The following is a 17,500-nucleotide window of genomic DNA, read 5'->3' as shown; positions in this document are numbered from 1 at the left end:
TTGTCAAAAAATACCAGCAAACTTATACATTAATCACTATCTTAAACTGTTAGATGGGAAAACAGTGTGGCCCCAGTTTAACACAGAAATTTTTAGACAGGAAGGAATCACCACATGTTACGAAGACCATGTTTGTGTAAGCTGTTGTGCTGTGTTGCTGACATTAATCTCTAGGACTGGAGCTTTCAAGATGAGACTTGGCAATATGCAAGTTATATTTGTTGAATATTCATTCATAATAGAAAAGCCTCATAATGCCTCATTTATATTGTCATTTAAATCTAGTGCCACTTTAGATTAATTATAATCCAAATTATAGCTCTGTGCAGTACAAGAATTAATATAGAGTTTATCCAGATTAATACATTTGCATTGAAAATGTAATATGTCTCTGCCATGGCTAAGGGGACCACTTTTTAATAAGGGAGTAAACATGAGGAAGGATGGAAATTAACCTTCATTATTGCAATTAAAATTATCCTTTCATTCCGGCCTCATTAGAAAGAATACTGTACCAGTAATTATAATTTAGAATTATTTGTAGTTGAATAACATCCTTTGTTATATTCAAGTTTTATAACAGTCAAACTTTATCAAATACATTGATTGATAGATAATTACTCAGTTTTTTGTTTTATTGGTTTTTTTCCAGATTTGTTTTTGAGTACATATATGCTATTGGATTTTCCTCACTTATTATGAGTATAAACCACTTTACAACCTCCCGTATTTTAGGGATTGAAAATTATTAAGTAGGCAGCATCTGAATCAAAATGAATTATGTCATTTTTATATTAGCCATCTCATGCAAGCTAAATAATCCCATAACTGACAGATAATCATTGGCTCATCTATTTGGCAGTACTTATTTGTAATTAGATTTCATTTTTTAGTTTAAAATGCATTAAAATGGCATTGTTTTTTGAGAATATTGGGATGTCCTTAATAACAGAAAAATGAATTGTGATCTCATTTCAAAATTTTGTCTCGGGTAACAAACAGCGCTTAGTTCAAATAAAGTTGCGGACATAAACTATGAGTAATCACAAAACTTAATCAAAACCCTCCAAAATTGGCAGGCCCTTGTTTAATATATTTCTAGGATAAGACAATTCAGAAAAAGATCCCAGAGTTGATGCCCTACAATTTATCAGGGAGGCCATAATACCTGAGATAGCACCCCTTTGAGTAGAAAAGACATGTGTGCATAAAATGTAACTTCCATCATCTTTGCAAATAATCTTGATGACCTCCCTTATCCTCAAGAGTCTGTTCTTGTTATGTTATTACATCTCAGTTTTCTCTGCTTCTTCTTATCAATGGCATCTATTTCTGGGGCGCTTGGCTAAGTGGGGGGAGGCAGCCTTTATTTATAACTTCTTTTTAATTTAAAATAAGATGGTCTTTAGGAAGTTCCTAGCTTACATTAAGATCATGGTTTAATTAACTAAGTTAATTAGCCAAAAAATATTGAAGCTGACACATATATTGGGTGGAATACTATAGCCAACAGTGACAGCAATGGCTATGAAGTAATGGCCCTAAAATTTAACTCTTTGCTTCCTTGCTACAACACGGTATGTTACTAAATTAAAAACAGTAGAATATACTGTTGATGAATATTAACAGTATAATATGTTGTTGATGCATATTAATAAGGTAAAAATAAGAATATGGATTATTTATACCAAATATTTTCACCAACCTATAGCAAATGTAGTAAATTGTAAAATTTACTTAGTAAAATGTTTCAAACCATGAAAGCAATATTTTTGATCCTTTATAGTACTAACATTAGGATATATAAGCTTATGAAAATAAGGCCATAGCTATAAATTTAATAGATTTAGAAGTTCATGGGAGGTTTATTCTATACCTGATGTTCCATAGGGCCCGCAAGCAACCAGAGTCATGGAGATTATCTTTTAACTGGCGTGTGACAGTTTTTGATAGCATAGGGAATTGGACCAACTTATTATTTGGTCATGTCTAATTCTACCACGTACACAAAAGAATGATAAGGGAATATGACATAGTATTACTCTTTTTAAGGGAATGTATTCTTACTCATTAATAAGGAACTCTTTAAGAAAACTCTTTCAGTTCCACAGGAGAAAGCAACTGGTAGACATTTGCTGATTTAAATGACAATCATTTTATAGAACTTGATCTGACACCATAGGGAGTAAGTTTTATTTGCAAGATACTATATAGCATAGTGTCTTCCTAATGTTATTTTTCACACTTTTAAAACAATAGCAAAAAGGCTGTTTTGAGGAGGAGAAACATATTTTTTGATGCCAGAATTAATTCTGAGATAAACATTCCTGTTTTTGACCTAACTTTTGGATATCAAGTACTTGGGTATTGTTTAATCAATGGAATGAAATTCTTCAGTCAGTCTCAAACTTAAGTTCATTCGAATACAAATATGATAAATCATTTTTTTCAAATATTTACAAAGAATCTAAATTTCTCCAAGGCATATGTATATACAGGACAAATGAACTAATTCAAATAAAATCTAATGTTTGTAAATCCAGAAATCAATAGCAGTGTAATTTGTTGAAACATAGTGCTAATTCTGTACCTACCACAAACCTCGAGGGAATAAAATTATTGTCGTTGTGTCATTTAACTTCTATTTTTTTTAATTTTGGTCTCTTCAGAGTCACCTTACTTTTAAATTTCTTTCTGAATGTGAAATTCCTAAAATGTATATGGTAAAAAACACGCATCTCTATTCAGGTTAGAAAAAGAACATATTTTTTGGTTCATTTTTACTTTGTTTCCATAACATCCTTGACCTTATTTTTAAATTAAAACTGGGTTATTTTGCAATAAGGTGCAATTTGTTCATTTATATGAACCGTATGTGGATTGAAAAAAAATCAAGATAAATCTTCATGCACAGCATACAATCAGATTACGCCTAGACTCTATATTTACGCGGGGTCTGATAGCAATCAATGGTTTAGCTTCATTGCATTTCAAGATGTATTTGCACCCAGTTGTCCAGTGATAGTGTCCTCACCCTGGAAATAATTTAGTTGCAAATTGACTGGAAGATGGTGAAAATTGAAAGTTAAAATTAGAAATACTCATAATAAACAGCAGAAAAAAGGTCAGATGATGCCGCGCTATGATGAGATTGGAATGGATGGTAAATGAGGTTTTGTGTTTGTCGTGAGATGTATGTGACATGCCTACCCAATGTCGCTGTAATATCCAGCCTCACAGAGGAGATTATCGGGAAAATTGATGCTGGAAAGAATTTTCTGTTAGATTGGGAAATTAGAATTGCACTCTTTTCTTTGATGTGTGTGAAGCCCCTGCACATTGCATTGTTCATCTAGGCAAAATTCTAAACCATCTTTAACACCGAATATTCGGATTAACCTCATAAAACAATTGTCTTCTTGAGATCCGGGCCATAATGTTATGTTTACGGCCAACTGCTGAAACATCTGAAGTGAAACGTAAATCGCAAAAAGCAGCGACAGATATGTAATTTTTAAATCCTGTACACACCACGTAATAATATTAGCTTAGTTTCTGAATTATAACTAGTCAGTTCTTCTCAGTATTTTGAAATGTTTTCAGTGTCCAAGGATTTTAGAAAAAAGATAAGTAATTAAATGTTAGTCAAAGGAACTATTTTCCAAGTTAGCATTTGTGAATGGGAGTAGATTAGCTTTAATGTGATAAAGGCATCCTGAGACACCAGAGAGCATGTGTTCTGGATGAATCTTTCAAGGTCACCTAGGGTTATCTAAACATGAGACAGAAGTACATTTTAAAATATATTTATAAAGTCCACTTAGTAGATAAAAAGAAGTGTGCTTTTTGCCTTTTGAGATTACCATCATTTAAAAGTGTTTGTTCAGTCATTTTAAGGATTCAGTGGATTTAGAGTCAGAGCTATTTGAAAAACATGTAATTTTTCAGAATTTGATATTGTTAGTCTTTTAAAATTGAGGTGTTCTATTCTTTTTTTTTTGGGAATCAGGAATAATCACACCAGAAAAGGAGCTAAAAGTCAGTGTGGGAGGGGGGACCCAGCCACTCCTGCTGGCGAAAGAAGAGGATGTTGCGACAAAAAGATCAAAACCTGCAGAGGACAACAAATTCTGTCACGAGCAGGTAGATACGTTTCTTCCCTTTGCTGTGTAAACCTGTTTATTATTATTATTATCGTTGTTACCGTTGTTATTGTTGACTATTATTATTATTGTCATTGTTACTGTTATTGTTGTTGTTGTTGTTGCTCCTGATGGTTATCGAGCCCCACACGATTTCATGCTGTTGAAGTGTATGTAGATACTGTGATCAGCAGCATAACAAACTCTTGGTGTTACTTCTAATGTTCTGAAGTCATCCGAGGGCGTCAACTAACAGCGACCATGTTTATTCCATATTCTCCAGTTCTTTCAGTGTCCTTATTGCAACTACAATAGTAGGGACCAAAGTCGTATCCAGATGCATGTCCTGTCACAGCACTCGGTGCAGCCGGTCATCTGCTGTCCACTCTGTCAGGACGTCCTCAGCAACAAAATGCACCTCCAGCTGCATCTGACGCATTTGCACAGTGTGTCTCCGGATTGTGTGGAGAAGCTGCTTATGACAGTAAGGATACCGCATGTTGATGCACGTGTGACATGTTCTCTGCAAAAGTCTCAGTGCAAAATCTGTAATTGTTGGTTGAGGAATTTATTTTTTCTGCCCACTTAAAGCTCTCTTACAGACTGTGTTATGGAAATCACAACCAAGGCCCATTTGTTCTCTCTTTTGCTTCTGGAAAAAAAAAAATGATATAAGGCATAGCATATTCAGTAGCAAATTTTTAAAATTTTTAAAAAATGTTTATTTTTGAGAGAGAAAGACCGAGAGCGAGCAAGGGAAGGGGAGAAAGAGAGGGAGACACAGAATCCGAAGCAGGCTCCAGGCTCTGAGCTGTCAGCACGGAGCCCGATGCGGGGCTCGAACTCACAGCCCGTGAGATCATGACCTGAGCCGAAGCTGGACGCTTAACCGACTGAGCCACCCAGGCGCCCCTTCAGTAGTGTATTTTACCGTCTTACTTTTTATCTGTTATGTTAACTAAATGACTCATGTGGGCATGCGGAGTTTCAAAATTTCTTGGTTATCATTTTAAAACAACAGACCTACAAAAACCTTCAAATCGTGGTTTAAAAAATAAAAGAAGAATACAGCATCGCAACACCATTGATCTAAAATTCAAAGCGATAGCCTTGGCCTGTAAGATCCACAAAATGTCCCTGCTTTCGTTTGGAAAAATGTTAAGTGGGTTATGCTCCTGCCAAATGCAGATGTGATGGAATCTGATTTCTGGGCTACATTTGACATGAACACCTGTGGTTCTCACAGGTGCCTGTGCCTGATGTGATGATGCCGAACAGTTTGCTACTGCCAGCAGCTGCCTCTGAGAAATCGGAGCGGGACACATCTGCAGCCATCACAGCTGAGGCATCTGGGAAATATTCAGGTACGCCAGCCTGGGAGCAAGATCTAGGGGAAAACACGCTCAGGGGCACGCATTTGTGGGGACGATCCAGGATTGTGACTATCAAAGGTTTTTGTTTGTTTGTTTGTTTGTTTTTAAGCAGAGAGGGAAAAAACTGTGGTGTTTCCAAGAGTAACATTTTCCGAGGCATATTTTGGATCTATCTGTTCATCTGTTACTGCCCTCGGGGAACTTAAGTGTCGATGACCAAGGATAGCCTGTGTGTCCTAATTCCTGAACACTGAGGTTATGGCCCTTGATATCATGCTGATTGCAGCATACTGTAATTACCTTTGACTTGCCTTTTTTCCTCTCCTGAAATTCCCTGAGGTCGGGGGTGATTTCTTGTTCGTGCCCGGCACCAAGCACAGTGCTTGGCACATAGTAGTTGCTCAGTAAATATTTCTTCAAAGAATCAACTAAGCAGAAATCTTTAGAGGTTCCCACCTAACGATATTTACTGGCATTTAAGCAGTAGGCTTTCTTCCGGTAAGCGACCTATTTGTGCTTTCTTCTACACAGGCGAGAGTCCAGTGGATGACAAAAGTGCGGCAGGTCTTGACGATTCAAAGGCTAGCGTGGAAATAAAGAGTGAGGAGCAGAAACCAACTAAAGAACCCATGGAAGTGTCAGACTGGAATAAAAATAGCAGTAAGGATGTGAAAGTCCCTGACGCTCTCCAAGACCAGCTGAGTGAGCAGCAAAAAAGGCAACCACTCTCAGTGTCAGACCGCCACGTTTATAAGTATCGCTGTAACCACTGCAGTCTGGCTTTCAAGACTATGCAGAAGCTTCAGATACATTCCCAGTATCACGCGATTCGGGCTGCGACGATGTGTAATCTCTGCCAGCGTAGTTTCCGTACATTCCAGGCTTTAAAAAAACACTTGGAAGCAGGCCACCCCGAGCTGAGTGAAGCTGAACTTCAGCAGCTGTATGCCTCCTTGCCCGTGAATGGTGAACTTTGGGCGGAGAGCGAACCTATGGCACAGGACGACCATGCCCTGGAGCAGGAAATGGAGAGAGAGTATGAGGTGGACCACGAAGGGAAGGCAAGTCCCGTAGGAAGCGACAGTAGCTCTATTCCTGATGACATGGGCTCCGAACCAAAGCGGACCTTACCTTTTAGAAAAGGGCCAAATTTTACGATGGAAAAATTCCTGGATCCATCCCGCCCGTATAAATGTACAGTGTGTAAAGAGTCGTTCACCCAAAAGAACATTCTCTTGGTCCATTATAATTCAGTTTCTCATCTGCATAAGTTGAAGAAGGTTTTGCAGGAAGCCTCCAGTCCTGTTCCGCAAGAAACCAACAGCAGCACAGATAACAAACCCTATAAGTGCAGCATCTGCAACGTTGCGTACAGCCAAAGCTCGACACTGGAAATCCATATGAGGTCCGTGCTCCACCAGACGAAGGCGAGGGCTGCCAAGCTGGAGCCGAGCGGCCACGTGGCTGGTGGGCACGGCATGGCGGCCAACAGTAGTCCCGGCCAAGGGATGCTAGATTCCATGAGTTTAGCGACCGTAAGCAGCAAAGATGCCCACTTAGATGCCAAAGAATTAAATAAAAAGCAAACTCCGGAATTGATCTCTGCCCAGCCTACCCATCACCCACTGCAGTCACCAGCACAAATCCAGATGCAGTTACAGCACGAGTTACAACAGCAGGCGGCGTTCTTTCAGCCTCAGTTTCTAAACCCCGCCTTTTTGCCTCATTTCCCTATGACCCCAGAAGCTCTGTTGCAGTTTCAGCAGCCTCAGTTTCTCTTCCCATTCTACATCCCTGGGACGGAGTTCAGCTTGGGGCCAGACCTGGGCTTGCCCGGCTCGGCCACGTTTGGCATGCCCGGCATGACAGGAATGGCTGGATCCTTGCTGGAAGACTTGAAGCAGCAGATTCAAACCCAGCACCACGTTGGCCAAACTCAACTGCAAATACTACAGCAACAAGCACAACAGTACCAGGCCAGCCAGCCCCAGCTGCAGCCCCAGAAGCAGCAGCAGCAGCAGCAGCAGCAGCAGCAGCAGCAACAGCAGCAGCAGCAACAGCAGCAGCAGCAGCAGCAGCAGCAGCAGGCAGCAAGCAAATTATTGAAACAAGAGCAGACGAGCGGAGCCAGTTCAGACTGCCCTGTCCTGAAGGACGGGCCGTCTTACAAGGAGGCAGAAGAGATTGCTGAAAAGCAAGAAAAGCCAAAGCAAGAATATTCCAGCGACGGCGAAGGACTCAAAGAAGGCAAAGACCTCAAGAAGCAAAAATCCTCCGAACCCTGCATCCCGCCGCCCCGGATAGCTTCGGGGGCCAGAGGAAATGCAGCCAAGGCTTTATTGGAAAACTTTGGTTTTGAACTGGTCATCCAGTACAACGAAAACAGGCAGAAGGTACAGAAGAAGGGCAAAAGTGGCGAAGGGGAAAACACTGACAAACTGGAATGCGGGACGTGTGGCAAGTTGTTTTCCAATGTTCTTATTTTGAAGAGTCACCAAGAACATGTCCACGGGCAATTTTTTCCATACGGAGCACTAGAAAAATTTGCTCGTCAGTACAGGGAGGCCTATGACAAGCTGTATCCAATTTCGCCATCTTCGCCAGAAACGCCACCTCCTCCCCCTCCCCCGCCTCCTCTGCCTCCAGCTCCTCCACAGCCTTCTTCCTTGGGTCCCGTGAAACTCCCAAGCACGGTTTCCACTCCTCTGCAAGCACCACCACCCACTCCCCCTCCGCCACCACCCCCGCCCCCTCCCCCGCCCCCTCCCCCGCCCCCTCCCCCTTCGGCTCCCCCCCAGGTCCAGCTGCCTGTTTCTCTGGACCTTCCACTCTTTCCTTCCATTATGATGCAGCCCGTGCAGCACCCGGCACTCCCTCCCCAGCTCGCCCTGCAGCTGCCCCAGATGGACACTCTGTCTGCCGATCTCACTCAGCTTTGCCAACAGCAGCTCGGAATAGATCCCAACTTCTTAAGGCATTCTCAGTTCAAACGCCCGCGGACAAGAATTACCGACGACCAGCTAAAAATCCTGAGGGCTTACTTCGACATCAACAATTCCCCGAGTGAAGAGCAGATCCAAGAAATGGCGGAGAAATCGGGCCTCTCTCAAAAAGTTATCAAGCACTGGTTTCGAAATACGCTTTTTAAGGAACGGCAGCGAAACAAGGATTCACCCTACAACTTCAGTAACCCTCCCATAACTGTTTTGGAAGATATCCGAATTGATCCACAGCCCTCCTCTTTAGAACATTACAAATCGGACGCGTCGTTCGGCAAAAGGTCTTCTAGAACGAGATTTACCGACTACCAGCTTAGGGTTCTCCAAGACTTCTTTGACACAAACGCTTACCCAAAGGATGATGAAATAGAACAACTCTCCACTGTTCTCAATCTCCCCACCCGGGTGATTGTCGTGTGGTTCCAGAATGCTCGTCAGAAAGCACGCAAGAGTTACGAGAACCAAGCAGAGACGAAAGACAACGAGAAGAGGGAACTCACTAACGAACGGTATATTCGAACAAGCAACATGCAGTACCAGTGTAAAAAGTGCAATGTGGTCTTCCCCCGGATCTTTGACTTGATTACGCATCAGAAGAAGCAGTGTTACAAGGATGAAGATGATGATGCCCAAGATGAGAGCCAAACCGAAGACTCCATGGATGCCACCGATCAAGTGGTGTATAAGCACTGCACGGCGTCTGGTCAGACGGACGCGGCCAAAAACCCCGCTGCCCCTGCAGCGAGCTCTGGCTCCGGGACGAGCACCCCCTTGGTCCCGTCACCCAAGCCGGACCTGGAGAAGACCTCTCCGAGACCCGAGTATCCCACGGAAAAGCCAAAGCAGACGGACCCCTCTCCCCCTTCTCAAGGCAGCAAGCCAGCCCTGCCATCGGCGTCAACCTCCTCAGACCCACCCCAGGCCTCGGCAGCTCCGCCACAGCCACAGCCACCGAAACAGCCCCCACTCGCCGGAAGACCTCCGTCAGCCTCCCACACCCCGGTCCCTTCCAGCCCGCTGCCGATTTCCATGGCTTCTCTCCAGAACAGTCTACCTCCACAGTTACTACAATACCAGTGTGATCAGTGTACGGTTGCCTTCCCCACTCTGGAACTCTGGCAGGAGCACCTGCACACGCACTTCCTTGCTGCTCAAAGCCAGTTCCTCCACTCGCCATTCTTGGAAAGGCCCGTGGACATGCCCTACATGATATTCGACCCCAACAACCCGCTGATGACCGGACAGCTGCTGAGTGGTTCCCTGGCACACATGCCACCTCAGACCGGCTCCCCCCGCGCCACCGCGCCCCCGACGGCCGCTGCTTCTCTGAAAAGGAAACTGGATGACAGAGAGGACAATGCTTGCAGTGAAAAGGAGGGAGGAAACAGCGGTGAGGACCAACACCGCGATAAACGCCTGAGAACCACGATCACCCCGGAACAACTGGAAATACTCTATGAGAAGTACTTGCTGGATTCCAACCCTACCAGGAAAATGCTCGATCACATTGCACGAGAAGTGGGGCTGAAGAAACGGGTCGTGCAAGTCTGGTTCCAGAACACCCGAGCTCGAGAAAGGAAAGGCCAGTTCCGGGCAGTGGGCCCAGCACAGTCCCACAAACGGTGTCCTTTCTGTCGAGCCCTGTTCAAGGCAAAGTCAGCCTTAGAAAGCCACATCCGCTCTCGGCACTGGAATGAAGGAAAGCAGGCGGGTTACAGCTTGCCACCAAGCCCTTTGATATCGGCAGAAGATGGGGGAGAGAGCCCTCAGAAATACATTTATTTTGATTATCCGTCTCTGCCGCTAACTAAAATGGATCTATCAAGTGAGAACGAATTGGCTTCCACAGTGTCCACGCCTGTGAGCAAAACCGCAGAGCTGTCGCCGAAGAATCTTCTAAGCCCTTCCTCTTTTAAAGCAGAATGTTCTGAGGATGTAGAGAATTTAAATGCCCCTCCTGCTGAGGCAGGGTATGATCAAAATAAAACTGATTTTGATGAGACTTCATCGATTAATACAGCAATCAGTGACGCCACCACCGGCGACGAGGGCACCGCGGAGATGGAAAGCACCACGGGAAGTTCCGGAGATGTGAAGCCAGCTTTATCTCCTAAAGAGCCCAAAACTCCGGACGCTTTGCCAAAACCCGCGACCACACCCACCACGGAGGTCTGCGATGAAAAATTTCTCTTCTCTCTCACGAGTCCCTCCATCCATTTCAACGATAAGGACGGCGACCACGACCAAAGCTTTTATATCACAGATGACCCCGATGACAATGCCGACCGCAGCGAAACATCCAGCATAGCAGACCCGAGTTCACCGAATCCCTTTGGATCCAGCAATCCTTTTAAATCCAAAAGCAACGATCGACCAGGTCACAAGCGTTTCAGAACCCAGATGAGCAATCTTCAACTCAAGGTTCTCAAGGCTTGCTTCAGTGACTACCGAACTCCCACCATGCAAGAATGTGAGATGTTAGGCAATGAGATTGGCCTGCCCAAACGCGTGGTCCAGGTGTGGTTCCAAAATGCAAGGGCAAAGGAAAAGAAGTTTAAAATTAACATAGGGAAGCCTTTCATGATTAATCAAAGTGGAACAGAAGGCACCAAACCGGAATGTACCCTCTGCGGGGTGAAGTACTCTGCCCGCTTGTCCATCAGAGATCATATTTTCTCCAAACAGCACATTTCAAAAGTGAGGGAGACCGTGGGGAGCCAGCTCGATCGGGAGAAAGATTACTTGGCTCCGACCACCGTTCGACAGCTGATGGCACAGCAAGAACTTGATCGTATCAAGAAAGCTTCAGATGTGCTGGGCTTAGCGGTGCAGCAGCCAGGCATGATGGACAGCGGCTCCCTCCATGGCATCAGTCTGCCGGCGGCCTACCCAGGACTCCCCGGCCTCCCTCCGGTTCTGCTCCCTGGAATGAATGGTCCATCCTCCTTGCCTGGATTTCCACAAAATTCAAACAGTAAGTCCTTTCCAGGAGAGTCAGACTAATTAATAAGTTAATATTAGGCAGCCGGTCACAGGTGACCAAGGACGGGGTACATCTGGGTCTCTTTTCATTTCAGGAAGTGAAACCTTTACATTATTTCAAATATATATTTTACTGGCTATAATTAAGAACCAGGAAGTGAGTCAACCTGAACGTATACAGAAGTATAAAGACTAGGTGGGTCATAGCAGTGTCTCAGAAATACATTAATTATCTGTATCATTACACCCTTGGGTCTTAGAAGTATTCTTTTTCTATAATCATTTTAATACTGATTTCAAATGGCATTTTAGCACAAACGTGGCATAATATTCGATATACATATTAATAAAGCAAAGCATTAAATAATACATATTTTGGATCTTAATTTATGTTCTTTCCAAGGAAAAGTTTTGTTTGGTTTTTGGGTTTTTTTGTTTTGTTTTTTCTTCTGAAGTACCAGGAAGTTCAAAACTTCAAGGTCCTCTAGACACAGGAATTCACCTACGTTACACCTAACAGATAACAAACTTACCTTCAAAGTTTAATTCCTAAAAATATGACTTCTGTGATAATTTGCAACTTAGCATTGCTATAAGATTTTTATTTTTGTAGCATCAGTCTTTTCTTGTTATCTAAGTAAATTTACAGCCTTAGAAACATATTGATATTAACTCTATGACTTTTTATCCCCACCCCTACCCCAGGTCTATAATTAAGTTATAACTAAACTGTAAAGTCGTTTGAGGCAACCCCAGATGATGAACCCAATTCTGTGTTCATCAAGAGAAATAGACCTTATGCAGTTTCGATTTTGCGAATAAGGATAGGTATCCAATTATATCGGGTTGAAAAAGCTTGACTGTAGTGCACTAGGCGATCGCACAGCCAAACTCACTGTTTTATATGTTATATAAACATTACATATTATGCAAAACAGAAACAAAAAGTTCCTCTTCTAATTTCTTCCCTAAAGTACGTTTTATTTTTCAAATTCACAGTGATGTTTCTCATACAAAACAAAGAAAAAACAGCGATGTCTTCCTTTTTTACAAGGACATCTTGACATTATCTAGAATGAGCTCATTGCAAATCCAGAAAGTTTCTAAAACACACTGAACTGTTTTCATTTTCACAAATTGGACTTTTACATAAATTTTAAACTTTTCGATTTCATCTTTCTCTTATAAAAACCAAAATTGCCATGTGATTGTGGGAAGATACTCCTATTTTAACTTTCAGCTTGGGAGACATGAAAACAATGATATCGAATGGCCCCTTGCCCAACTGCTGTCTCCTCTGGGTCCCCCGTCCCGAATGACTAATTGGCATTGGAGAGAAGCAGAATCAATCTACACATATGGGAATGTGCTCACGAACGATTCTGCAGTGGCCCTCCCTGTAACTCTCCATAAGTATCATACCAACTACTTTGCCTCTAAGTAGTATTTTGGGCTTAATTATCTGGTGGTTATTCTTGGGGCCTTAAAATGTGAGAGCTATAATTGCATGTTTTGTTTGTACATTTAAATTAAGTCAAATATAATTGTTTTTTTTTTTTTTAATGTTTTATTTATTTTTGAGAGAGGGAGAGAGTGCAAGCAGGGGAGGGGCAGAGAGAGAAGGGGACAGAGGATCCAAAGCAGGCTCCTTGCTGCCTGCAGTGAGCCCAATGTGGGGCTCAATCTCACGAATTGGGAGATCATGACCTGAGCTCAAGTCAGACACTCAACTGACTGAGCCACCGGGGCGCCCACAGAAGTAATTGTTTTAAGAATAATGCAGTGCTTGATTTTTTTTTTTTTTGCATATGAATATGTTAGTCTTCCAGTCCTGTGTCACGTATCACTGTGATTACTGACACATAGAAAAAGGTCTTATGTGGAAAAACGCGTAGGATCAGTTATGTAAAATAGAGATTTTTCCACATAATGTCTGATGTGGAAAAGCTCCTATGGGCAGTTACGTAAAATTTACAGTTATGTAAAATATTAAATGAAGTATTATGAAAAATAGAGTATAATTTGATATTTTCCACGCACTAGGAACAGTTTAAGTGTCTGTGTTCATCTACAAGTCTGTTTGGATGGCTGCTGAGTGTGTAGTTACCCCCTACACGGCAGCCAAAGCATCTTGTTTTCTCTCCGCTGGATCACAGGCCTTGCTTGTAGAGCGGGTGCTTCCCTGACCACCCTTCTGATTTGTCACTCTGAAACCGGTACCCAGAGGGCCTATATGAGAGAAGGTGAGAAGGGAGGAGAGAAATGTTTATGAAATACTTAAATAGCCTACCCTTTCTCCTCATTCAACTCACCATAAATATAATTTACACCCTCCCCCCTGGAAAGGTGGGCTCTGTGTGTAAGTATCAGAGGTGCAGAAGGATGTTGGAGGCATCTCTTCCGTGAGCAGTATAAACGCATGGGGAACTGAGGAATCCGGTGCTATGAACTTGTTGCCTTATTCAATCGTGGGCCAAAACAGACCAGAGAGTGTTACAAAGAGAAAAGGTCCGTGAATATACTTGCTAGAATTTGCAACTTCTCTTGCATTTGTTCTTGTTTGCTATGGATTTTAAACATTAACACAGCAGAGGTACCAGCAGGACCCTGTCTGAGAACCTCAGTTCCCCCACTTACAGTTCACATCAGTTTTAGGCTAATTTACCTGCGGTGGGTAATGCTGAATCTTTTAATTATCTCATAGGGTGGAGCTGGGGTTCTCCATCTTTCTATCATCATCTTTCTACTGTGTTATTTCTCATCAAACAAAAATCTCCCTCGCTTTATGGGAGAAGTAGACATACCAGCTAAGTGGAATCAAAAGGAGAAAATGACTTCTTAAGTAGAATATAGCTGTGTTTCTCACATGCCCTGGGCTCTTGCAACCAGCTTGAAATATATATATGAGCAAACTTTGAGCTTATGACATGTTCATCTTGGGCCTACATTAATGGGATTTCATTATAGAAAAAGCTTCATTTTAAGATACCCCATCCCTTTGAAGGCAAACCTGAGGGTTTTAATCCTGAAGAAATCACTAAAAAGGAACTCCACGGAATATGAGATGTGCCATAAAGTAATGTCTGATTCCAAAGGCTACACCCCAAAGTTGATTTAAGTTGCAATGCATACGTTCAGTTTTACTGTTTATTAACCTCGTTTCATCACCCATTTTATTCTATTTTGGGCGGAACGGCCCTTCTAGCTTACCAGCTTTAATGCTTACCTTGCTTCCAACAAATCTTCAAATTATTTAGTCTTTCAAGATCGTAAGAAGGCTCTTTCAGGAATAATATACATCATGCGTGCCTGTTTCCTGAATGATTTCCTGAATGATATTCCGACCCTCTCTTCAGTATTACTAATCACTATTACTCATTTGCTAATAAAATGAATTATTTTCTGCTTAAAAAAATTCCACATTTGCCTTTTTCTATCATGACCATATGCAAAAAGAGCAAGTGGCAATAGAAAAGCACATGCCTGTATACCTGGAAAAAATTAGAAAAAATTAGAAAACTAGAAAAAAAATAGAAAAATTTACATTTTGTCCTTTAGGATGTTGGCTTCCTTTGGCATTTTGCTCAAGATGATTAGAAAAAAATAACTTGATTTTCTATTTTTAACTTATTTACTTTGTCATTTTCAGCAGCGTCTAATTTTTATATCTTCCATTAGTGTTTGGAAATACTGTCTAACTCAATTTCCTTAAATGGAACTTTAGAACATGCCTTTTGCATTTTTCTCATACTTCAGTATAATTTACCAGCACATTTGGGGTAAATCTAGATAAGAGTAATTTTAGCACAATTATCTTTGGCCCCATATACATAATAAGTTTTATTTTCACCTCAAAAAGAAATTTTCCCTCTGGGAGACCTAGATCAAGGAAACCTGGGAAAATAACTATATCTAAGTTGGAAGAAAATACTTCCAAAAGCAGAACTTTCAGGAAGAGGCAGCTGTTTCAGGAGAATCAAACCAAACAAACTAATGATAATAGGAGATTATCTGCAGAAAAATGTTTATGTCTCAGCGAAATTTCAAAGAACTGGAGTAGGAGTTAGGGAACAGGAACAAAACATCTTTAGCACTATAACTTGGTAACAGACTTAAAATTAGACGTGCATTTAGTTTATAGTTACTACCACTTATTCTGTATCAGTTTTTCTCTTCTGTTGCCGACGTTCATGCGTCAGTTGGCTACGGCCTGTTTTACGAGCTTATATTTTTGCTGTAGGCCCAATGTCATGTTCATTACCCTTCATTTGCATCTCTTCTAAAATTTTTACTTAATAGCCGATTATTTAACTCAGATTACTCCTCAAGATGTTGAATTCCTGAAAACCCCTGCTGGTCTTTGACTATAGGAGTTAGGATTGCTATCACGGCCTTCTAAAAATTTTCATGGCATTTCATTATATGATCTTCCGATAGGAATGCATAGACCCCATCTGATGGGAAAGGCTGGGTCCAAAAGTATTGATCCATTTTGTTTTCTAACTACCACTGCTGTTTTAAGTCTTTTAGTTCCTTAAAATTTCTCATCTTAAATTTTATCATGTCAGACAGGCAAGCCAGCAATTTTCTTAGAGGTAGGGGGCAAAAGCAGTTAGGTGGAGAGAGGTGTAAGTGAGTATGAAGTCTAGTTGAACTAGACCTAAAACTAAGGCTGGCTTCATGAGTAGGCAAAAGAAGCCGAGTACCAACCAACACGGTATCACTCTAGCAATGCAAGGAAGGTTCTTCTGTCCTTAATAAAGCTCCTTCCACCTGAATCACTCAGGCCTGAACTTCTATAATTAGATATTAATTCCTTTGACTTAATGAATTATCTTCTGTTAAATAGAAAATAGCATTGAATATCATGAAATCAGAATACTATAGATGGCAGAGAGAAACCCCAAATTACTTAATCTAGTGTATAATAAGCCTTTTCAGAAATAGGTATATTCAAATCCTTGGTTCTTTTCTTGCAAATCAAATTTGATAGAGAGGCAAGTGGAAAGAAGCAAGGCCCAGTAGTGTAGGAATGAAGACAAGGGACTTGAGGGTTTAGGTGGCCCCCAAACAACTCCATTACTTGACAGTGTTCTTAGGGCTGGTCTACGTCCCACGAATCTAAGAAGCCTATCACACCAAACTGGATTAAAGATTCAAGAATTCATTCATTCATTCCTACCAATCCTCTACAAATCTTAAACCATTTTCATTTAAATGTGTTTCCAATGTGACAACCATTCTTCTGTAAAATGTAAATACTTGCTATCAGTTTCTCCTGGAATACAATGTTATTTTCAAGGAGTTCTTTCTTTCCTTCTTTCTTTCTTTCTTTCTTTCTTTCTTTCTTTCTTTCTCATTTTAAGTATTTGTATTTTTTAACTTTTGAAATTAATTCAATTAGACAGGAACTTTGAGTGGCAGCTATAAAATTTAGTTTGCCCAGACCACATCTCCCATTGAGTCACAGATTTCTCTCTGTCAAGTCACCTAACAGCTTTCAGATTCAATTTTCTTACTTAAAAAAAAAAAAAAAAAAAAGGAATTTTTAGCATCTGTCCCCACTTACCATTGAGGATATCGGGAAACTGTTCTCTGACATGATGGAAATTCTTTAGAGATTATCACTGATGCAACTACAGAAATTATTCCAAAGCAAGTCAGAGAAGAGTTGGGTGTGGTGAGGTTACAAAGAAGAGCAGCCCGTAAGAAGCTAGGCTAATTGACAGTAATATGATAATGATTAGGGTCAAGTTGAGAGTGATGTTGAGGACTTCGGCATATCTTGAACGTTAAGCCTAAGAAAGCTTTCTCAGCTGGGCGAAGAAGTCTAATTAAAGTTTTTTTTTTTTTCCTAGCGAAAGAAATAGAAGCTTGCAGTTTTTGTATCACTTGTTTTCCTTTCTTTCTTCCTTTGTTTCCCCTTCCTTCCTCCCGTCCTCCCTTCCTCCCTCCCTTCCTTTCCTTCCTCTTTTCTTTTCCTTTTTCTTTTTTTCTCTTCTCT

General features: G+C 41.5%; 1 protein-coding gene across 5 annotated transcripts in view; it reads left to right on the top strand.

Annotated features, from left to right (window-relative positions):
- Positions 1 to 17,500, top strand: part of ZFHX4 (zinc finger homeobox 4) — a 184,790-nt gene that overhangs the window by 161,703 nt on the left and 5,587 nt on the right. For all 5 annotated transcript variants that reach the window (XM_040487556.1, XM_040487557.1, XM_040487558.1 and 2 more), the window contains 4 exons: positions 4,010 to 4,143; positions 4,426 to 4,626; positions 5,389 to 5,506; positions 6,047 to 11,488. In XM_040487556.1, the coding sequence (XP_040343490.1) occupies positions 4,010 to 4,143; positions 4,426 to 4,626; positions 5,389 to 5,506; positions 6,047 to 11,488 (5,895 nt within the window). The remainder of the gene's footprint in view (positions 1 to 4,009; positions 4,144 to 4,425; positions 4,627 to 5,388; positions 5,507 to 6,046; positions 11,489 to 17,500) is intronic.

The sequence above is a fragment of the Herpailurus yagouaroundi genome, unplaced genomic scaffold, assembly GCF_014898765.1.
Source record: "Herpailurus yagouaroundi ecotype Mexico unplaced genomic scaffold, PumYag 165, whole genome shotgun sequence".
Classification (NCBI taxonomy): domain Eukaryota; kingdom Metazoa; phylum Chordata; class Mammalia; order Carnivora; family Felidae; genus Herpailurus; species Herpailurus yagouaroundi.
This window is presented reverse-complemented; position numbering and strand designations above follow the sequence as displayed.